At 37.9% G+C, this 25,165-nt stretch overlaps 1 protein-coding gene across 1 annotated transcript in view; it reads left to right on the top strand.

Moving 5' to 3' along the window:
* The window catches only part of LOC124620075 (dynein axonemal heavy chain 1-like), an 804,068-nt gene that overhangs the window by 264,489 nt on the left and 514,414 nt on the right, over positions 1–25,165 (top strand). Inside the window, exons 22-23 of the mRNA XM_047146741.1 lie at positions 7,525–7,861; positions 15,630–15,792. Coding sequence (XP_047002697.1) covers positions 7,525–7,861; positions 15,630–15,792 — 500 coding nt within the window. The remainder of the gene's footprint in view (positions 1–7,524; positions 7,862–15,629; positions 15,793–25,165) is intronic.

Raw genomic sequence — 25,165 nt, 5'->3', positions numbered from 1 at the left:
TGGGAAAAATATATCTAAAAACAAAGATTCTGTAACTTACCAAACAAAAGCGTTGGTATGTTGATAGACAAACAAACAAACACAAACACACACACAAAATTTGAGCTTTCACAACCTAAGGTTGCTTCATCAGGAAAGAGGGAAGGAGAGAGAAAGACGAAAGGATGTGGGTTTTAAGGGAGAGGGTACGGAGTCATTCCAATCCCGGGAGCAGAAAGACTTACCTTAGGGGTCTGTATATGTGCGGATGGATATGAGTGTGTGTGAGAGTGTATACCTGTCCTTTTTTCTCCCTAAGGTAAGTCTTTCCATTCTCGGGATTGGAATGACTCTTACCCTCTCCCTTAAAACTGACACCCTTTCGTCTTTCCCTCTCCTTCCCTCTTTCCTGATGAAGCAACCTTGGGTTACGAAAGCTTGAATATTAGTGTGTTTTTTTATTGTGTCTATCAACATACCAGCACTTTCTCGTTTGGTAAGTTACAGCATCTTTGCTTTTTATATATCTTTGTTTTTTATATATATTTTTCCCATGTGGAATGTTTCCCTCTATATGATGGTTGTTGCTCACTGTTATATTGTGAGCTTGAAATATGAGGTGATATGGGGTTTGCATCTAGTGTACACACGCGACTGTTAATACACAGTACAATAGAGATGTGTAGTATGTAGATAATATGTTTTTGTAGATATTTCATGTATATAACATTTTTTACGTGTTTAGGTGTTGCTATCTGAAACTGTCAGCCATAATAAACTGTAAGGCAGACAATACAATACTGTATGTACATTCCACTTGGTTGGAAAAGATAAATGTTGTGTTTTTGTTTAGGCACCATGCTTGTGTGGTACAGACAGAATAAAAGTTTATTATATTTTCCTCAAATATTGGGTTGTCATTTGAGTGAGTGTGTTCCCTCCTCAATTTTATTGCAAGAAAGCAGTATATACAAGAAAATACCTCATTTATATGGAGGAGGCAGATGTGTTAGCATTTAGCATCTGACATCAGGATTATATGTTTGTGGGAATAAACTGCCCATAAATGACATGGTGTGTGTCAGTATATTTAATTGACTTGCATACCTCATCGTATTCCAGTGCAGAGATTGATGGACAGAGAATCTGCCCACACTCATCCAGAAAATAATTTTCATAAAGACTTAAGATTATTTAAAAAGAATTATTGTTTCCTGTGTTTGATAATATACAGCTAAAAATTTCAAGTTCATTTCCACAGTTTGCATCAAAGCCGGATCAATGAGTTGGGCCCTATTCAGTTTTGAAGGTAGTGAAGGAGCAAAGTTCAGAGACAAACATGGAAGGTACATTTTCCATTGCTGCAGGAGTCATGAAGAGGAACAATCTGGCAAGCAAAGGCAGTGGCAGACAGGGTAGCATAATTTGCTGACGGGCAAAGGAGGTTCCATATGGAGATACTAGTGTAGCTCTTGGAATCTGCTAGGAAATTAACATAACGTTTAAAGAGAATAAAGACCAGTTGAATCGAAACGGAAACCCTGTGGGTCAGGAGAGGTGGACTCAAGAATTGTCATATTTGGAAGATTAGTAGTCATAATAAAATTTTTGAGGTGGAATAAGAATTACTCACACATTTCACTGGTAAGATTGTTCACATTATGTTACATAAGGAATCTGATGTGTATTATATCACAAACGGTAGAGAGTTCACTTAATAGGGACTGCACCCCTTGTTCAGAGGAGATGGTGAAGGGGTTGACCAAGAGCAGATCATGTCACCGCTGTTTGCTTGGATCAGAGTGGTGTACTTAGTAAGCTGTGATACAATTTGTTTTTGATGAGTGAAGTATATCACGTCATTTAGGAAGTGACTTTCATCATTTTTAACAACTTTTTGACTTTTATGGTGACATTACTCCCAGGCTTACATGTGATTAGCCTATGCCATGCCCGTACATCTGTTTTCGATACTGTGATCATATGATGGACTATGCTCACTAGTTTGCTGTGTAGATGTTCACTGGTTGCAAATGCATGTGTAAAATATGACAAGAGTGAAGAATTCTACGTTGATTTGATACTGAGTTAGGGTTTCAGTATCCTGGCATTTTATGAGTAAAGTTGTATGTGAAAGGAATATTTTAAAAGGTGTTTGTTAAACTGGGTACTTAACTTTTGCCTGTGTGTTTAATTTTACAAGGGCTCAGTGAGTTCTGAATTAGTTGATCCCATGAAGGTTCCATGGATTCTGATGTTGAGTACAAGTTACTTTTAGTGAGATGTGAAACTTATGAATACTAATTTAGTTTGAGGACACAACACCATAACAAAAATAGTCTAGACTAGTGGGGCTAACCCACCTCTTCCTTAGCCTATTATTTGTTGTTGTTGTTGTGGTCTTCAGTCCTGAGACTGGTTTGATGCAGCTCTCCATGCTACTCTATCCTGTGCAAGCTTCTTCATCTCCCAGTACCTACTGCAACCTACATCCTTCTGAATCTGCTTACTGTATTCATCTCTTGGTCTCCCTCTACGATTTTTATCCTCCACGGTGCCCTCCAATGCTAAATTTGTGATCCCTCGATGCCTCAAAACATGTCCTACCAACCGATCCCTTCTTCTAGTCAAGTTGTGCCACAAACTTCTCTTCTCCCCCACCCTATTCAATACCTCCTCATTAGTTACGTGATCTACCCACCTTATCTTCAGCATTCTTCTGTAGCACCACATTTCGAAAGCTTCGATTCTCTTCTTGTCCAAACTAGTTATCGTCCATGTTTCACTTCCATACATGGCTACACTCCATACAAATACTTTCAGAAACGACTTCCTGACACTTAAATCTATACTCGATGTTAACAAATTTCTCTTCTTGAGAAACGCTTTCCTTGCCATTGCCAGTCTACATTTTATATCCTCTCTACTTCAACCATCATTGGTTATTTTACTCCCTAAATAGCAAAACTCCTTTACTACTTTAAGTGTCTCATTTCCTAATCTAATTCCCTCAGCATCACCCGACTTAATTTGACTACATTCCATTATCCTCGTTTTGCTTTTGTTGATGTTCATCTTATATCCTCCTTTCAAGACATTGTCCATTCCGTTCAACTGCTCTTCCAAGTCCTTTGGTGTCTCTGACAGAATTACAATGTCATCGGCGAACCTCAAAGTTTTTACTTCTTCTCCATGAATTTTAATACCTACTCCGGATTTTTCTTTTGTTTCCTTTACTGCTTGCTCAATATACAGATTGAATAACATCGGGGAAAGGCTACAACCCTGTCTCACTCCTTTCCCAACCACTGCTTCCCTTTCATGCCCCCCGACTTTTATAACTGCCATCTGGTTTCTGTACAAATTGTAAATAGCCTTTCGCTCCCTGTATTTTACCCCTGCCACCTTCAGAATTTGAAAGAGAGTATTCCAGTTAACATTGCCAAAAGCTTTCTCTAAGTCTACAAATGCTAGAAACGTAGGTTTGCCTTTTCTTAATCTTTCTTCTAAGATAAGTCGTAAGGTCACTATTGCCTCACGTGTTCCAACATTTCTACGGAATCCAAACTGATCTTCCCCGAGGTCGGCTTCTACCAGTTTTTCCATTCGTCTGTAGAGAATTCGCGTTAGTATTTTGCAGCTATGACTTGTTAAACTGATTGTTCGGTAATTTTCACATCTGTCAACACCTGCTTTCTTTGGGATTGGAATTATTATATTCTTCTTGAAGTCTGAGGGTATTTCGCCTGCCTCATACATCGTGCTCACCAGATGGTAGAGTTTTGTCATGACTGGCTCTCCCGAGGCCATCAGTAGTTCTAATGGAATGTTGTCTACTCCCGGGGCATTGTTTCGACTCAGGTCTTTCAGTGCTCTGTCAAACTCTTCACGCAGTATCATCTACATCCTCTTCCATTTCCATAATATTGTCCTCAAATACATCGCCCTTGTATAAACCCTCTATATACTCCTTCCACCTTTCTGCCTTCCCTTCTTTGCTTAGAACTGGTTTGCCATCTGACCTCTTGATATTCATACAAGTGGTTCTCTTCTCTCCAAAGGTCTCTTTAATTTTCCTGTAGGCAGTATCTATCTTACCCCTAGTGAGACAAGCCTCTACATCCTTACATTTGTCCTCTAGCCATCCCTGCTTAGCCATTTTGCACTTCCTGTCGATATCATTTTTGAGACGTTTGTATTCCTTTTTGCCTGCTTCATTTACTGCATTTTTATATTTTCTCCTTTCATCAATTAAATTCAATATTTCTTCTGTTACCCAAGGATTTCTATTAGCCCTCGTCTTTTTACCTACTTGATCGTCTGCTGCCTTCACTACTTCATCCCTCAGAGCTACCCATTCTTCTTCTACTGTATTTCTTTCCCCCATTCCTGTCAATTGTTCCCTTATGCTCTCCCTGAAACTCTGTACAACCTCTGGTTCTTTCAGTTTATCCAGGTCCCATCTCCTTAAATTCCCACCTTTTTGCAGTTTCTTCAGTTTCAATCTGCAGTTCATAACCAATAGATTGTGGTCAGAATCCACATCTGCCCCAGGAAATGTCTTACATTTTAAAACCTGGTTCCTAAATCTCTGTCTTACCATTATATAATCTGTCTGATACCTTTTAGTATCTCCAGGCTTCTTCCACGTATACAACCTTCCTTTATGATTCTTGAACCAAGTGTTAGCTATGATTAAGTTATGCTCTGTGCAAAATTCTACAAGGCGGCTTCCTCTCTCATTCCTTCCCCCCAATCCATATTCACCTACTATGTTTCCTTCTCTCCCTTTTCCTACTGACGAATTCCAGTCACCCATGACTATTAAATTTTCGTCTCCCTTCACTACCTGAATAATTTCTTTTATCTCGTCATACATTTCATCTATTTCTTCATCATCTGCAGAGCTAGTTGGCATATAAACTTGTACTACTGTAGTAGGCTTAGGCTTTGTGTCTATCTTGGCCACAATAATGCGTTCACTATGCTGTTTGTAGTAGCTAACCCGCACTCCTATTTTTTTATTCATTATTAAACCTACTCCTGCATTACCCCTATTTGATTTTGTATTATAACCCTGTAATCACCTGACCAGAAGTCTTGTTCCTCCTGCCACCGAACTTCACTAATTCCCACTATATCTAACTTTAACCTATCCATTTCCCTTTTTAAATTTTCTAACCTGCCTGCCTGATTAAGTGATCTGACATTCCACGCTGCGATCCGTAGAATGCCAGTTTTCTTTCTCCTGATAATGACGTTCTCTTGAGTAGTCCCCGCCCGGAGATCCGAATGGGGGACTATTTTACCTCCGGAATATTTTACCCAAGAGGACGCCATCATCATTTAGTCATACAGTAAAGCTGCATGTCCTCGGGAAAAATTACGGCTGTAGTTTCCCCTTGCTTTCAGCCATTCGCAGTACCAGCACAGCAAGGCCGTTTTGGTTAATGTTACAAGGCCAGATCAGTCAATCATCCAGACTGTTGCCCCTACAACTACTGAAAAGGCTGCTGCCCCTCTTCAGGAACCACATGTTTGTCTGGCCTCTCAACAGATACCCCTCCATTGTGGTTGCACCTACGGTATGGCCATCTGTATCGCTGAGGCACGCAAGCCTCCCCACCAACGGCAAGGTCCATGGTTCATGGGGGGAGCCTATTATTTATCGTAAAGTAAAGAGGTATTTCACCAGGAAGAGTGCTGCATCAGACGAACTTGTGCAGTAGGTGAACAAGAGAGTTTTGCTGGTCACTGTGTAACTGAGATCAAAGCCTTTTCCACCAACCTAGGTGAGTATGAGCCAGAGTATTCTTGGACATGTCCAAATCTATGTTAGCCATCCCTTGCGTAGAGTTTCTATTATATGGAGAAGTTGAAAATGTTACTTGCTACAGCTTGTAGAAACTAACATTACAAACTGTGAAATCTTGAAAAATTGTATTGGAAGACGGTACAAAGGGATATAGGAATCCAGGGCGTTCAATAAGACAACACGCTGTCAACAGTGCCATAAACAGGAGAGAAGATCTGTGTATGAGGTTTGTGGCAGCTGCTCTTGATATGGCATATTTTAACTTGGATTCTATACACAGAAATGAGGCCATCCCAATACATCTCTGCCAACACTTTCAACTAGGTGAAGGGTGACATGTGTGAAGAAAAATCATAAATTTTGTTTGGAATAAGGTCTCCTTCCTAAATTGTAGAATATTGCAATGGTGTCAAAGTTTTTGATGATTGTGATACACATTTCTTATTATACTTTAGTTTCTCCTGTAATGTTTCCTATATCAATAAGCTTTATTTCTGCCCATCTGTCTATTCCTTTCACATTAAATTCCATGTGTTATGTGCCTTCAACATACAGTATGTGTATGAGTGTCAGTTGTAAGGACACTGTGATTGATATCCTTACCAGTGAGCGACCTAGCAGTAGATGGTTTCTGGTAAGTCTTACCTTCTAGAACTTTCTGTAGTCTCTCAGCTCCCTGGTGTACAAAGCATTGTAATGTTGCACCAGTATAACTGTGCTAGTGAATAGCAAGTGTGTAATACCAGAAGTTGGACATAACTGGTCGAGTTAACTCTGTTGAAAGAGTTGAGATACAGGAATCCACAATAGGAAGTGTTTAATAGTCCACTGACAGGAGTATTTAATTGGAACAAGAACATTGAATCGTCCAGTGAATGATTTTTAGATTTTTGAGTTTCATCAAAGTGAATTTGTCTGATGTCTGATATGTTTAGGCATGTTCATACTGGTGGAAACTGAATAAATTACATTAAAGGATATCATCTTTTATTCCAGAAGAACCTTACCATCTTTAATCCATAAAATGATATGACACGTCATGCACAGTTAGGCTACAGTTTAATTTTTTATGTGATCATAGCTGTTTAAGTCTGCTCGTCAAAGGTCTGGTAGCAAATCATTAGGAACATCGTCAGTTCAGTTAAAATTACAGTGGCAGAGCATACACACTGTACAACTGTGCATAAATTTACATTGTAAATGAATTTAAAGTTGATTTTAGAGAATATTAATTGTGCTAAAGATGTAATATTGATTACACAGAAATATTAATTGATCCATCTATCCAATAAGTTTAAATTATAGAACACTACTTTAATGAGATATATACTAACTGGGATATTTATGATGCATGAATTTCAGTTGTACTATGAAGCATTCTAGTAGATGGGTTGCCTTTTGTTTCTTTTGTAGTATACAAACTGTGATGCACCACTGTCCATATGCTGCATTTTAGGCAAATTGTAACTGAGCCACAACAGGACACCCCATAGTCTGCTAGGAGTGTACACTCTTAAGAACATATCCAGTCACATACAGTAGTATTTAAGGGGGATGACATATTTACTTTTTGATGTATTATGCCTTTAATGAAGCATGTACTTCAGATGTTATTCCATATTTTTTTTACTGTTAAGTGAGGAATTTTTGACATCTTGAACAACAGTATGTTTTACACTTTAGCATATCACAAAACAGCATTCAAATTGTGTAACTGTGTCCCTTCGTAGGTGGCAGACTTGGCTGTGGCATCACCAGCAACTGTATCACGTTGTGGTATGGTGTACCTGGATTCAGGTGTTCTTGGATTACAACCTCTTATTGACTGTTGGCTGCGAAGAGGACTGCCACAACTGGCTGTTCAGTATAGAGAACAACTGCGAGAACTGACTGACAATTATCTCTTTCCTGCTCTCACTTTCCTTCGGTCTGGATTGACTGAAATAGTTGCAACACAAGACAATGCCCTTGTGTTTTCATACATCAGGATGGTCAATCATAGACTGCGGCCTCTTGCTAATCCTGAGGGAAAGCCACCACCCGCACAACCTTTTCTGGATTTGATGCGTAAGTAGTTCTTAGTAGCATGTTACTGTTATGTGCTTATCAAAAATATTGTTTCAATGTTGCTTTTGTCCCACAACTTAAACACCTTAAGCTACTGTTCAACTTATTCTTTATTGTGCAACCAGTTTCTATCAAAGATCATTATAAACGATAGACTTTTGTTAGCAGCACAAATATATATTAAAGAAATGTTAATGGGCACTCCAGGCATCTCCCTCTACAATATTAAACATTATTTATAAATGTTGTGTTTTTGACATTGCCTCATTTTCTTTTTGTAATGCGCAGTGCAACTTTTGCTGTTAACAAAAGTCTGTGCAGGATAATGGTCTTTGAACAAAACTGTACACTCAATAAAGATGAATTAAACAACAGCATGAGATGTTACATGATGGTATTTCTACTGCTTATTGAAAGTCTTTTGAGTACTAAACCGTAGATGATAACTTTTTGTGCTTTCTTACTGGAGTATTACATGCCTATTATGTATTGCAGTAATTAAGCTATAGTGCTATTGTAGCTTTATTCAATTTTGATAACAAAACCATAATTTCATCACTTGTCAGTCATAGTGACATACAGAGGCATGAAGAATTTCATCTTTACATATCTTTAAAGTAATAGTCCTATATGGAAAGGCTTGAGATTCTCAGCATCTACTTAAAGAATCAGTCCAACTCCCTAAACACAGACACTGCCTCCTTTTTCCAAGGTTTGGTGAATGGTACCCAATAGAATAGTTTGTGATTGAAGGGACCCTCCATGAAATACAGACACTGTGAAGAAACTTCTAAAGAAACAGAGGCTACTGCACAATAGGTGTAAAACATGGGAGTTGGTGGTCATGTGTGTGAGGTGAGCTTGCTTGTGTTAATGAATGGTGTGTCTTTCTCTTTCTTTTCGTGACAAAGGCTGTGCCAGAAAGCATGTGTGTAACTGTTTTTTAATTGTGTCTTTCTGCAACTTATAAATGTGTCATCTTTACAGTAAGTAGCAATCTATAATTTCCAACATTTTTGATACTCCAACCTTGAGTTTCCATTGTTTGTTTTCATAGGGCTATAGATATATAGGTGCTGAATGAAACATATTTGCCTGTCAAGAGAGCAATACATAAAGCCTTCACTGTCTACTTTAGCAGAATATTGTCAAAATCTGTTGCAAAACCCAAAGGAATTGTTGTTCTATGGAAAGCTGTTAGTGGCATCAAAATTAATGTCCAGTCACCTACAGATGAGGCCGGAACTAAAATTGAGGGTAGCAAAGCAAAAGCAGAAATCCATAATGAAATTTTCACTCTGCAGTGGAGTGTGCACTCTGTGAAATTTACTGTCAGATGAAAACTGTGTGGTGGACCAAGACTCGAACTCGGGACATATGCCTTTTCTGTGCAAGTACCCTACCGACTGATCTATGCAAACACGATTCACAACTCCTGTACACAGCTTTTTCTCCACCAGTACTTCATCTCCTACCTTCCAAAATTCACAGAAGCTCTCCTACATTTTAGCTGGAGAGCTAATATGAAGTTTTGAGGATGCAGTCTACCAAGAAGTTTAAAAAATAGAAATGCTCAATTCCATTTTGAGGATGCAGTCTACCAAGAAGTTTAAAAAGTATAAATGCTTAATTCCATTTCAAAATGTTCCTTTACTAAGGAAAATGCATGAATATTAGTTCTAGTTCTCATATCACTGAATAGGTGAATGAAATAGATACTAGTGTCATTGACATTGAGAAACAGCTGATAAAATTGAACAAAGCTCCAGGGCGTAATGGAATCTCTTATCAGATCCAGTCCTGCATTTGCACTGAGTTAACACCTCTCTTAACTATAATCTATTGTAGATCCCTTGAGCTAAAAACAGTGCCCAGTAGTTGGAAGAAAGCACAGGTAAGACCCACATAAGTGATCCAGTAACCCTGACATCTGTTTGTTGCAGAATCTTAAAGCATATTCTGAGCAAAAATGTAATGAGGGATCTTGTACAGAAGGACCTGAATCAGCATGGATTCCAAAAACATAGATCATCTGAAACCCAATCTTACGTTTGCATAACATATTGAAAGCAGTGGATCATGGCAGTCAGGTAGATGCAGTATTACTTGATTTCCAAGCAGCATTTGAATCAGTAGCACACCCAAGTTCATTATCAAAAGTACTATCATATGAGGTATCAAGTGAAATTTGTGACTGGATTGAGGATTCTTTGACATGAAGGATGCAGCAAGTTGTCTTGCATGGAGAGTCATTGACAGAAACGTAACTTCAAGTGTACCCCAGATAAATTTATTGGGACTCTTGGTTTTCATGTTGTATATTAATGACCTTCCAGCATTATTAATGGTATCCTCAGACTTTTCAAAGATGGTGTAGCTGTCTATAATGAGGCACTGTCTGAAAGAAGCTGTGCAAATATTCAGTCAGAGCTTGATAAGATTTCAAAGTGGTGCAAAGACTGACAGATTGCTTTAAATGGTCAGAAACATTGCATTTTGCACTTTGTGAAATAAAAGGAGTATCTGATGATTATAATATCAGTGGGTCACAGTTGTAACTGATCAACTTATACAAATACCATATTTGCCCAAGTACAAGATGATCCTGAATATAAGACAACTCCTCTTTTTTTAAGACTCTCCTTGTGAAATTTTTTTTTTTTAATATCTTCTGACTAATCAAAATTATAAACTTTTATTGATGTAAGACATCTACCTGAAAAGTTAACAAAATGCCTGTTCTAACAATATGATGCTTATTGATTGTCTACATTTTGATAATACAAGGAGAAATAAAACAAACACAAAAAAGTGTTTAATTTTTATCTTCACTGCCTTTCTGTTTACTGAGCCTGTCATCTGTGGTATCACCACTTTTATTCATCATTCTAACTGAACAACTGTGAAAATTATATCTTTGGTATCACAAATATTTGGCAGTTTCGTCTGAATATGTTTCAATTTCTGAGGTTATGGCTACAATGGGACCTGGAGACCACAACATTTTTTTCCTCCTGAACACACAGTGGATTTTGCTTCTGTACAGATGTGAGGATGTTACAATGTCTGTTACTTCCAAACATATCGTCTGCCTGCCATTCTCTCATTGGCTGTGTAGGACCAGTGGACATCCCACATCATTCCCACCACACCTCATGGTGAACATTGACAACATTGCTGCAAAAAACGCATTGGTACGACACTGACCCTGATCTAGACTTTCAGCAGCTCCTGTAGAAATGAATGCTATTGCTGAGTATTTGTCCAATTTGAAAGTCAGTTCTATTCCGAGTACAAAAGGATTCAGGCAAACTGCAGTTTAAACAAGGTAAATGTTCATAAGAAGTGACTGCATTACGAAATTTGCTGCCTGCTCGACATTTACCTCCCCACACTCATCACAGTTCTCAGCCAAGTTGTTGTCACTGTTCCCCATCCAACATTCCATAGTTCACATATGAAGAGAATAGTCCTCCATTGAGGGGCATTCCAGTGTATATGCTTGCGAACACACCAAAAATACCATCCTACGTGATTAATTGTGTATGATGCGTGTGTTGTTGTCTTCAATCCAAAGACTGGTTCGATGCTACTACTATATCTTCACAAGCCTCTTCCTCTCTAGGTAACTGCTGCAACCTACATCCTTCTGAATCTCCTTACTGTATTCATCTCTTGGTCTCCCTTTAGGATTTTTATCCCCCCATGCCCCTCCAGTACAAAACTGGTGATCCCTTGATGCCTTAGAAGTGTCCTGCCAACCGATCCCTTTTTCTAGTCAGGTTGTGCCACGAAGTTCTCTTCTCCTCTATTTTATTCAGTACCTCCTCATTAGTTGTGTGATCTACCCATCTAATCTTCAGCATTCTTCTGTAGCATCACAATTCGAAAGCTTCTATTCTGTTCCTGTCTAAACTGATTATTGTCCACATTTCACTTCCGTACATGGTTACACTCCATACAAATTCTTCCAGAAAGGACTTCCTGACACTTAAATCTATACTCGATGTTAACAAATGTTTCTTCTTCATGAATGCTTTTCTTGCCAATGCCAGTCTACATTTTGTATTGTCTCTACTTCTACCATCATCAGTTATTTTGCTGCCCAAATAGCAAAACCCATCTACTACTTTAAGTGCCTCATTTCTTAGTCTAATTCCCTCAGCATCACCTGATTTAGTTTGAGTACATTCCATTATCCTCATTTTGCTTTTGTTGATGTTCATCTTGTATCCTACTTTCAAGACATTGTCCGTTCTGTTCTGCTGCTCTTCCAAATCCTTTGCTGTCTCTGACAGAATGACAGTGTCATTAGCAAACCTACTCTCTTTTATTTCTTCCCCCCGGACTGTAATTCCTACTCCAAATTTTTATTTTGTTTCCTTTACTGCTTGCTCAGTGTACAGATTGAATAACATCGAGATAGTCTATAACCTGTCACACTCCCTTCTCAGCCAGTGCTTCCCTTGTGTGCCCCTCGACTCTTTATAACTGCCATCTGGTTTCTGTACGAATTGTAAATAAACTTTCGCTTCCTGCATTTTACCCCTTGCACGTTTAGAATTTGAAAGTCAACATTGTCAAAAGCTTTCTCTATGTCTACTGATGCTGTATACATAGGTTTGCCTTTCCTTAACCTACCTTCTGTGAGAAGTTGTAGGGTCTGTATCACCTTACATGTTCCTGCATTTCTCTGGAATTCAAACAGATCTTCCCCAAGGTTGGCTTCTACCAGTTTTTCCATTCTTCTGTAAAACTGATAGTTCGGTAATTTTCACATGTGTCACCACCTACTTTCTTTGGAATTGGAATTAATATATTCTTCTTGAAGTCTGAGGGTATTTCGTCTGGCTAATACATCTTGCTCACCAGATGAAAAAGTTTTGTCATGGTTGGGTCTCACAAGGTTATCAGTAGTTCCAACAGAATGTTGGCTACTCCCGGAGCCTTGTTTTGACATAGGCCTTTCAGTGCTCTGTCTAATTCATTTTGAACTTCTTGTTGATCTCTTTTTTAAAACATTTGTACTTCCTCTTGCCTGCTTCATTTACTGTGTCTTTACATTTTCTTCTTTCATCAATTAAATTCAAGATTTCTTGTGTTACCCAAAGTTTTCTTCTACCTCTCGACCTTTTACCTGCTTGATCATCTGCTGCCTTCACTGTTTCATCTCTCAAAGCCTCCCATTTTTCTTGTACTGCATTCCTTTCCCCTGTTCCTGTCAATCATTCTGTTATGTTCCCTCTGAAACACTCTACAACTTCGGGTTCCTTCAGTTTAGCCAGGTCACAACTCTTCATATTCCTACCTTTTTGCAGTTTCTTCAGTTTTAATCTACAGTTCATAACCAATAAATTGTGGTCAAGTCCATGTTTGCCCCTGAAAATGTCTTACAATTTAAAACCTGGTTCCAAAATCTCTGTCTTACCATTATATAATCAATCTGAAATCTTCCAGTGTCTCCAGGTCTCTTCCATGTATACACCCTTCTTTCATGATTTTTAAACCCAGTGTTAGCTATGATTAAATTATGATCTGTGCAAAATTCTACCAGGCGACTTTCTCTTTCATTCCTTTCTCCCAGTCCATATCCACCTACTACTTCCCCTTCTAGTCCTTTTCCTACTATCAAATTCTAGTCCCCCATGACTATTAAATTTTCATCTCCCTGAACTATTTGAATAATTTCGTTTATCTCATCATAGATTTCTTAAATCACTTCATCGTCTGGGGAACTAGTTGGCATGTAAACTTGTACAACTGTGGCGGGTGTGGGCTTTGTGTCTCCTATTTTTTTATTCTTTATTAAACCTATTCCTGCATTACTCCTATTTGATTATATATAATCATGTATTCATGTGATCAGAGATCCTGTTCTTCTTGCCACAAAACTTCACTAATTCCCACTACATCTAACTTTAACCTATCCATTTCCATTTTTAAATTTTCTAACCTACCAGCCTGATAAAGGGATCTGACGTTCCACACTCTGATCTGTAGAACACTAGTTTTGTTTCTCCTGATAACGACATCCTCCTGAGTAGCCCTCACCTGGAGATCCAAATGGGGGACTATTTTACCTCCAGTATATTTTACCCAGGAGGATGTCATCTTCATTTAACCATACAGTAGAGCTGCATGCCCTCGGAAAAAATTACGATTGTAGATTTCCCTTGCTTTCAGCCGTTCGTAGTACCAGCACAGCAAGGCCATTTTGGTTTGTGTTACAAGGCCAGATCAGTCAATCATCCAGACTATTGCCCCTGCAACAACTGTAAAGGTTGCTGCCCCTCTTCAGGAACCACACGTTTTTCTGGCCTCTCAGCAGATACCCCTCCATTGTGGTTGCACCTACGATATGGTTATCTGTATCTCTGAGGCATGCAAGCCTCCCCACCAATGGTAAGGTCCATGGTTCAGGGGGGGGGGGGGAGATGCATATGTAACTGAAAATGTCATAAACAAGTAAATGATCATTTTGAGCTTGTGCGTAGAATACTGCTTATGATTGCGTGGATTTATAGAAAGCTATAAAGGTCAATCAAAAAGTTTTCATTTGGAAGCATTGGTGCAGCCCTGGTGCCATGTAGTGCAACTCCGATCTGGATATAGAAGTACCGGTACGTAGACAAGGGAGTAGAGTGGTATTCATGTCTTTCTGACATGCTTGCAATAAATGTGGAAACTTTAACTATGGCAACATTATTACCACATTCATCTAAACAGAACCAGTGTTTTGTTCTTTCTTGGCTGCTTGTGGGTAAACATCAGTAAACATGTATTGGAGAATGAAGAATATGTTTTGGGGCACATGTCTGCCAAAAACCACCATTGTGGAATTGTTCACCAAGTTGAGTGCTGCTCACAACTAATGCAAGATGCCAGTCAATCTGGAAGGCCAGCGTCATCAAACCACTGGAAACTGGAGTTGAAAGAATCAACAAATGTAGTGGCATCAACCATTGTCCCGTCCATTTCCTGCTAGAAGGGTGATGCTCATCTTGTTCTTTGAGTCCCAGGGCCCATTGCGTATTGTTTTGAAGGAACCTGATGTGTCCATCACTGGGGAACAGTACTGCACATCACTGGAGAAGTTACGGTGTGCAATTAAGGTGAAACATTTGGGATAACTGCGACAAGGGGAGCTGCTGCTTCATGATAACATCAATCCCCACATCAGAAATGTTGTAATGCTGAAGTTACACCAACTCAAGTGGGAGACACTTGAGTTCTCGCCGGCCGAAGTGGCCGTGCGGTTAAAGGCGCTGCAGTCTGGAACCGCATGACCGCTACGGTCGCAGGTTCGAATCCTGCGTCGGGCATGGATGTTTGTGATGTCCTTAGGTTAGTTAGGTTTAACTAGTTCTAAGTTCTAGGGGACTAATGACCTCAGCAGTTGAGTCCCATAGTGCTCAGAGCCATTCAACTTGAGTACTCACACCCTAGCCCTGATGTCTGATCATGCGACTATTACACCTTTGGTGCCTTGAAAAAGGCCTTGGAAGGTTGACGATTCTTTTTGGATGAGGGTGTGCAGCAGTTATGGACTTCCTGACACAGTAGGAGACAGTGTATGCCTACAGTGATTTTGCAGGATCGGCAGATCAATCCGGACTGTACAGCATTTGAATGGAAACTTTTTGGTCACGCATTATGGGAGTGAATACCTTAATATTAATCTTTAGTATTAAAATGTTTTGGTAACTATTAGCATAAACATTGCAATATACATCGTGGTACTAAGACTGACTAGTAATATTATTCTTAGCTGTTCTCCTTGTGCCGTGGATTCTGTTCTCAATTGTTTGGAGTGTGGGAGCAACATGTGACGGTGCATCCCGGACAAAATTTTCTGATTGGCTGCGAAGGCATATTAGGCATCATGGCCATGTACCAGCTTTCCCTCATGAAGGACTTGTTTATGATTACAAGTATGTAATCTGTGTATTGTCATTTAAATAAGTTAGAGCATATAAATGTCCTGTGACAAACATAAAGCATTACATTTCAAACACTGTTACCTAGTTGCTGTATGTAGTAATTTGTGCTATGTGTATCAGTATAGTTTACTGTTGGTGCAATGTCTTTTGACTTGCTTATTTCTTTCTTAATGTAGTCCTCAGTTCATTCCACAGCCATGAAAGTTTCCTTCTCTATAGCATTGGAAAACATGATGAATTGCATGTTTAAAGTCATGAAAATGTATCTACAAAATTAATGATATTAGGAAAAGGATAGGTTGCTACTTATTGTAAAGGTGACGCATTGAGTTGCAGACGGGCTTAACGAAAAGACAGTTACACATTAATGGCTTTCGGCCAAAGCCTTCTTCAGAAAAGAAAACACACATTCACACAAGCAAGTACACCTCATGCACACATGACTATTACCACTGGCAGCTCTAACCAGATAGCTGGTCGGAGCTGCCAGTGGTTACAGTCATGTTGTGTGAGGTTTACTTGTTTGTGTGAATGTGTGTGTGTGTGTGTTTTATTTGTTGAAGAAGACTTTGACCAAAGCTATTAATCTGTAACTGTATTTTCATTGGACCTATCTGCAACTCAGTGGGTCATCTTTACACTGAGTCCTTTTGCTAATGTTGTTGGTATTCTGACCAGGAGTTTACATTGTTTGATTTTATCTACAAAATTGGCCATTTTGCGAATATGTATCACCACAGTCTTGGAAAACCAATCTTTTCAATTAAAAGACCCTGGAACTCTCATATTTAACCACTCTGAAGCCAGTGTGTAGCATCTTGACAAAGTTTAATGTCACAATAACATATTGCCTTTCAAATCATTTTTGCTCTCTTTGCAATACCATAGTTTTAAATGGCATAACAGCTTGTCTGCAGATATGTTGTTTTGTCACTGTATTTTGAGATATGCATCAAAAATATGGAGCAACCTGTATCCCAACGTACCAGCACTTGCAATAAACAGTGTCTACAGCATTACATACATGGAATACATAAATCTATTGTTATATCTAAAAATAAAGATGATGTGACATCAATTGAGGAAACCATTTTTTTGTTCCAAAGGCAAATATATCTCTGCATGGTCATTTAAACAAAAAGGCAAAATAATAATAATAATTATTATTATTATTATAGTAATAATTTGCTCAAAATATTTCAGAAAATACAGATTTAATTTCACTGATGGTGACAGACTGAAAGTTCATGAAGAATTTTGGAATTAGGTGATACAGACAGCTAGCAACTGTAAGTCAGTTCACTTTTAGAAAAGGTGGAGAAGCAAAGTAATAGGCTCAACCAAAAGAAAATTCAGAAATAAACTTTTTAATCAAAGATTGTATTGTATTGTATTTATTGTATTTATTTATTGGTCCAGTAAATCTTACATGTACAGTACAGCACATCAGATATTGGACAGGTCAAAGTATATCTTACAATTAAAACACTTTAGAAACTAGAAAATTATGTTCACAAAATTTTACAGCACTTCATATACTGCTTCTTTAATATGTTGTCAATGTGAGTTTCCTATCTAAGATTATTCTGTAGCCAGACCCCCAGAAATTTTGTATTAGGCACACTTGCAATATCTGTGTCTGACATCTGAATTCTTATATCCTCTTCAGTGTTTCTCTTGACATTATGAAAATTTAATGCTATTGTTTTACTTTTATTTATTATTAGTTTGTTTTGGTTGAACCAGTTTACAACATTTGTTAATGCCACAGACAGTCTTGTCTGTAGTATCTCTGCAGTCTTCCCACTGACTAATATGCTTGTGTCATCTGCAAACTGGATAGTGCTATGGTACTGGTTGGTTGATGTTAGGTCATTTATATATATCAAAAATAGGATGGGGCCCAGTACCGAGCCCTGCGGTACTCCATATTTTACTGCTTTATATTCAGAATAGTGTCTTGTTGATTTATTTTCTTTGTGAAAATGTATTTCTACTACTTGCTTGCGGTCAGTAAGATATGATCTAAACCAGTTGTTAGCCATACCTCTGATACCAATTCTTTCAAGCTTCTGCAGCTATAGGGTGTGGTCTATGATGTCGAAAACCTTAGACAGATGAAGGCATATGCCAGTTACTTTTTGTCCACTATCAATTTTTTGGAGTACTTCACCCAGAAATTCATATATTGCTGTTTCTGTTGATCGGCCTTTCCGGAAGCCATGTTGGGTTGTGGATAATATTTTGCACTTTTCTAGAAAATCTAGCAACCTCTTATGGAAAAATTTTTCTAGTATTTTCGAAAATGTAGATAGCAAGGCAATAGGTCTATAATTGGCTATGTCTTCTTTCTTACCTTTTTTGAACAGTAGTTTCAGTTTCACTGTCTTTAAGCAGGAAGGAAAGACTCCATATGTTAATGAACTGTTGAAAATGTGGGCTAATGGTATTGCAATGAGGTCACCCACATTTTTAATGACATAATCTGGAATCTCATCCACACCTGTTGAAAATTTTGTTTTTAACTCTGTAATTGATAGTATAATTTCCTTAGGGTTGGTTGGAGCAAGAAATATGGAGTTGCAGTTTCTATTTTCATTTGATGGTGTTCTAACAGGATTTTTATTTGAAGATTTTATGTCAGAGAGTAATTTTTCACTAATATTTGCAAAGTATGTATTAAAAGCATTGGCTACTTCTTCTGGATTTGTAATTTTTTGCCATCTTGGATTACCTGGAGATTTACATTTTGGGAGGTCTCATTTCCTACTTGTTCTCTGACTATCTTGCACATGGCTTTCATTTTGTTCCTGGCCATTTTTATATGGTGATCATTTGTTGTTTTTTTAGCTGCTTTTATGACTTTGTGAAGCACTCTCTTATAATTCTTGAAATACCCAGAAATTCTTCTGTAACATTTTGTGTTTTTGAGATTTCGTAAAGTCTCCTCTTTTCAGCACATGATATTTTAATGCCTTTCGTCAGCCATGTAACATTTCTTTTTCTAGTTTTTAGTGTTTGGTTTTTATCTGGAAAAGAAATATTGAAATAATGGGAGAATATTTCCATGAACATGTCAGACTTTTTACATGGGTCCTCATAGTTGTCTATATCATTCCATGTTTCTTTTTTTAGTAAGTGTCTGAAGTGTTCTAGGTTGTGCTTGCTAAAATTTCTACCTTTTCTTGTCGTTTGTTGTTCAGTATTTCCTGCAGTCTCTACTGGGAATTCAATAAACTGTGCATAATGATCCCTGAAACCTGTATTCATATTTCCAGATTTGTATAAATATTTATCTGTATTTATTAGTATCTGATCTATAGCACTACTTGATGATTTGGTGACTCTGGTGGGGGATTTGATAGTTGTATGTATATTGTAGGTTTTTAATAAGGCCTCAAGGTTTAATCTGTCTTTTGAGTTCTTGTAGAAATCTATATTAAATTCACCACATATGATGGTTGTTTTACTATTTTTATACTGTTAAGTGCCTTCTCAAGATTTTCAGTGAAAGTAGTTATGTTTCCATCTGGGCTTCTATATATGCAAATAACAATTATATTTAAATTTGTCAGTTGTGTAGCAGAAATTTCGAAGTTTTGCTCTTCCCCTAGCTGGTTAGTGAACTCTAAATTATCATGTTTGACGTCCTCTCTAACATATATGCATGTTCCTCCATGCAGGGAGGTTTTCCTACAAAAAAAAGATGAAAGGGTAAAGCCCTCTATCCTTGTGTGATGTAACATTTGTTCATCTGATAACAATATTTCTATCTCACTAACTTTATTTGATAAGGATTGTACATTTTGGTGCAGGAGCATAAATTTCGACGATGACTTATTTACTAGGTTGTTTTGACCTACCTTATGTTCGACAGCTGCACATGACATATCATTTTTAACACTTTTAGAATTGAAGTTTTCTTTCCAGAGCGATGTTTTAGAAGATGAAATCAACATTTCTCTGGAATCACTTGCCATAAAAAACATTGTGGTTCTTTCCTGTTTCGTGTTGGGCGAGTTGACTTGCAGTGTGATGGCGTTTCTGCTGTAATTTTTGGAGTTGTAATTTGAGGAACTGCAACTAGGCTAGATGGGGATCCTCTTCTTGCCCCTTCAACACTTCCTGAAGTCATTGGAGTAATATGCTCTCCATTTGAAATTGGTGATTCCATAGCTGCTGCTGCTACAATTGGAGGCTGCAGTAGGCCTGGCTGATTTCGGTTTAATTGTTCCATGATTGCATCGCACAGTGCTACTTTTCCTTTCATGTTTCTATGCAATCCATGGGTAGTTGAAATCTTCTCTTTTTTTACTGTCTGCATTAATATATGTCACATTGCTGAAGAGCTTGCATATTTTCTCGACCTTTCAGTTAGTTGCTTCGATTTCTGCATTCACACATCATGTTTTGATGAGGTCCTGTCCCATAGGGATGCTTATTACGAACACTTTCATGTCCATAACTTTTGCCAATGTTTCCCTTAAAGATCGCAAAGTGCATTTTGCCTCATTCTTGTAGACAACGTTTGCGCCAGCTAAAATAATGCAAGAGTTACAACTTCCATGGTTACTGTGTGTGTCAATATGTTGAGTAACTTCTCGCAGTGGAGCACCTGGCATCACAAATCCAATAACACTTTCATTTATTAGTTTTTCGTTCATGATCTTTGCCAGTCCTTTTCCATGACTATCAGAAAATAAATAAATAATGCCAGCATCTTGTTTTTTACGATGTCTGTTTTTGTTTGTTGTTTTCGGTTCTGAAACTTTCGTTTGTATATTTGCTTCACTTTGTCTGTTCGTTTTTTCTGATAGCACACTCAATCTGTTTTTGCACACGATATTAGAATCAGTCAATAACGTTCTTTGAGAATTTGACAGTTTACTTTTCACTACCGGTATGTTTGGAGATTCGCGATTTCGAGGAAAGTTTGATCTGTTTACATGCTTTTCCGCTACCATGCTAGAGTTGTTTGTTTGGACACTTTTTTGTTTACTTTCAGTTCCTTGCAACAGTTTTTCTTCAGGTGGCTGTATTCCATGATTTACTACATTTGATTTTTGCACACTGTTTTTTTGTATTAAAGTTACACTGCTTCTGTGAGATTTATCTTCCTGGATAGAGTTTTCTTCAGTCACTGATTCCCATTTTCCTGTGGAGGCTGTGTCTTCTTGCTTGCCGTATTTTCCCGATTGAAGTTCTTTTATATCCTGTTTTAGAGTACCGATTATGAATTGTAGACTTTTTATACGTTCATTTAGCTTTGATATCTCGTCCTTACAACTCATACACGATTTCTTTTTTCCATCGAATTTTACTTTTTTTTGCGGAGATACACAATTTACTTTAACACTAGCCACGATCTTGAATGCTCGAAAGGTTCATGATTGTCCATCCTCCTTTCTATCAATTTTTGATTTGATGACGTCTTTCAGTCACCAAGTTTTGTTCAAACAGAATGACCACAGCATCATTTATAGACATAAAAAATAACTGCACAAGCTAGCAGTGGCTAAATCAGCTTTTACCAAAGAAAAAAAATTAGATACCATATAAAAAACTTTCCCAACCTCTCTTCACATTGTAGTAGGAAGAATTCAGAGGAAGTTTACTTGCCACAAGAATTAAAACTTTGAAAAATATATCTACTGTATGACATTCGGATACTTAAAAAGAAAGTGACATGGTCCACATCCACGAGGATCTCCTCAGTACAGATCTATGGAACGAAAAACTAATCTAATGTAATCTAATACTTGCAAAAATATCACCTCTGAAAAGGAATCTTACTATCAAAGCATATTTAATACAGAACTTGACCTTTCCTTCAATGTACCTAAATATGTTATTAATAATAGATGCTATAAGTTCTCTCATATGAATACCACAGAGTAAGAAATTCACCAATCAGAGCAAGACACTCACATAAATCAGAAGTGTTTCACATGGTCTGTGAAAGACAGCATCAAGATGAAAGCTGCATCAGAAAGAACCCATGTAGCTGAATTTGATCTGGAGGCTGTCTGCAACTGCCCAAACACAAATGCTAAAGCATTGTTTTATTGACAAAGACTTGCTGTGTATGGTCTAACTTTATACAATACAACTTCAAGAGAAGCCAGTTGCTAGATGTGGAATTAAAGAACAGTCAAACATGTTTCTGCAGAAATTTCTTTTATTTTCTAGAAACAAATGCAGATGGCAAAGACTGAAATTTATTTTCCGATACATGTCAAGAGCAAAATAGAAATGTGAGCCTGTCTGCTATGTTCCTGGATGCTGTTGATTATCTTGATGTCCCTTAATAAACCATGTTTTTTGAGCAGTTCACTTGCAAATGGAGCTTCACTCAGTTCATGTGTGAACAGGATTTTTTTTTTATATATTTTACATCAGGATTGTTCACTGACTCAGAATGACTAATGAAAAGTTACTTGTCAGTGGTGTTCAACAGAAGAATATTTTGAATTTCCCAGAACTGAGATATTAAAAGATAAAGAACAGAAAAGTTGATAGTGTTGGAAATAATGTGAACTGTCTCTAGATAACCTGGTTTCACTAGTAAAGAGAAGTCTTGGAACTTACTTATTTTTAATACAGCTGTACATCTGAAGCATTTAAAAGAGCAGAAACTTCATGCAGAACTAAAACGGGTTTACAAGAATTTTTTACATTTCAGCCTTTGTATTCTTCTACAATTCTCACACAGGAGGATAAGATCTAATATATTTTTTATCATTAAAACATGGGGACTCTACGACAGCAATATCATTTCTACAAGTCTTTAATGGCAGATCAACATCCAGTGAAGAAACAGAAATTAATGCTGGTGATGATCACAGTTGACCCAACTTTCAGTAAGACTTGCTTCATTGTACACATACAATTATTTTGTGTTTTTGTGTATTTTGCCATATATTCATGATGATTATTCTTTTTGATGTTTAAAGCCAAATGGCTATATAATTATGATGACCAATAACAATATGGAAATGGTAGATCACTACTCATCACATAGAGGAGGTGCTAATTCACAGACAGGCACAATTAAAAAGAATACTTGCAATATTAATAGCTTTCAAACACAGTCCTCCTGCAGAAGTGGACCTCTCATACACTCACACAACAGCAACTTGCACACACATGGCACCTGTCACAGGGAGTAGTGCAACTGGATTCGACTTGAGTAGGGTGGGAAGTGGGGGTAAGAAAGAGGTGTGGAGTGGGAAAGGGTTGTGGGATACAAGTAAGTATTTGAGATACTGCTGTATTTCTGAAATCAGATAACTGTGTCAGGGCTCCCCCATTCGCTTCACATTGTTCTCCTCAGCCCTAGTGAGCCATCTTCTTTAGTGTTGATCTTTACCTCAAGGACAGTCGCATTAGTGCCTCCATCCACATAAAACCCACCAACCATCAACAATACCTCTGATTCGATAGCCGCCACCAGTTCCACACCAAGAAATCCCTTAGGTGCTCTTGGTTTATTCATCTGTAGTGAAGAGTAGTGTCTCTCCAAATATGTCAAAAATCTCACTGAGGCCTTCACAGACCAAAACAACCCTTCCAATCCTATCCAAAAACAAATTTCCCATGGCTTATCTCACCATTCACCTTGGGCAATGATGAACTTATCATTTAGTACCTTAAAGCACAATCATCTTCATCGGTCAGCTACCATGCCCCACCACCCACTGTCCGGCCAGAAAGGAGCAGTTCTCTCGTGGATCAGTACCACACAGGACTTGAGCAACTGTACCACATTCTCTGACTTGCTTTCGGCTATCTGTCACTGTGCCTTGAAATGAGAGATTTTCCTCTCTAACCTCCACAAACCTACCACAGTAGCTATTTTGCCACCTAACTCCTCCCCCCCAAGCAGTACCCTTGTCCATCACTATTCCACCCTTGCTCCCATCCCCTTGTCTGACATGTCATATCACTACAATAGACATAGGTGCAATACCTGTTTGATTCATCCTCCCACTACCAACTACACCTGTCATGTTACAGGCATCTCCTACCCCATCAAAAATAAGGCCACCTATGAAACCAGTCATGTGATCTACAAAATCAGCTGCAACCACTGTGCCACATTTCTCATGGGCATGACAGCCAACAAGCTGTCTATCTGCATGACTACTGTCAAACTGTGGCCAAGAATAACTGGATCACCCAGTTACTGAGGATGCGTCCCAATACAATGTGCTTGACATCAACTGAAAGCTGAAATATTTCTATTATTCTTTCTCAATGTGCCTGTTTGTGACTCAGAATCTCCTTTGTGTGGTGACTCGCAAACTGTTCTTTCCATATTGTTGTCATCCCATCCTGAACTTTGTATTGTTTTATAAATGTCTGAAATACATTGCTTAAGAATATTCATCACAGTTAAGCAAAATAAATTTTTATATGAGTGAATTCTTTGTTATTGTTATTATTACTTTATCAGATGTAACTAACCAGACCACCAAGATGATTAAAGATTAAACAATGTATCTACAACAATGTTTGTTTTTTGTCTTGTAGTGTTTAATGTTAAAGATGATAAATTGTTGAATAAATCCCAACACACTCTAGGAGCCACAAGGTATGAGGATTATCAGCTTCATGAACTTAGTTGGTAAAAGTGTTTCTGCTGTTGCAAAACTTCTTATGCCATTATCTCAAAACACATTTTTAAAAAGGTCAACATGACTCTAAACTGCCAGAATGTATGAGTGAATTGAAATCTGATTTTTCTACTACGTTCAAATAATATCTCTTTTTTTCCTATACATCATGGATTCAACTCAAAGTCTTTTCTTCTCTCAAATAGTATGCTCATCTGTTTTTTTCTACATCTCTTCTCCCAGTCAGATTATCAGATTATGTTAATTTTGAAATTACATCACTTGAGCATTAGTGATTTCAACATTGTTTTGTTAAAGTAGATGATTCAAATAATTAAATACATATTTTAAGACATTTGTTTTTAGCAGACACACATTTTAATTATCTCATTTGTGTGCAGAATTAGGTGGGTTCAAATGTATGAGATACTCACAAAATTATGAAATTTATTTAACATAGGTTAATTGTATCATAGGAACATTCAGATGAGAGAACTGATACATTGTGAGACAGAATTGCAGGACAGTACTTTACCTTAGGAGGCAAAATGTACAGTATTGCTGATAGACACTGCAAAAATGCCACACTACCTAGCTTTCTACATCTACATCCATACTCTGCAAGCCACCTGACAGTGTGTGGCAGAGGATACCTTCAGTACCTCTATCGGTTCTCCCTTCTATTCCAGTCTCGTATTGTTCATGGAAAGAAAGATTGTCAGTATGCCTCTGTGTGGGCTCTAATCACT

Source organism: Schistocerca americana, chromosome 6, assembly GCF_021461395.2.
Source record: "Schistocerca americana isolate TAMUIC-IGC-003095 chromosome 6, iqSchAmer2.1, whole genome shotgun sequence".
NCBI lineage: Eukaryota > Metazoa > Arthropoda > Insecta > Orthoptera > Acrididae > Schistocerca > Schistocerca americana.
This window is presented reverse-complemented; position numbering and strand designations above follow the sequence as displayed.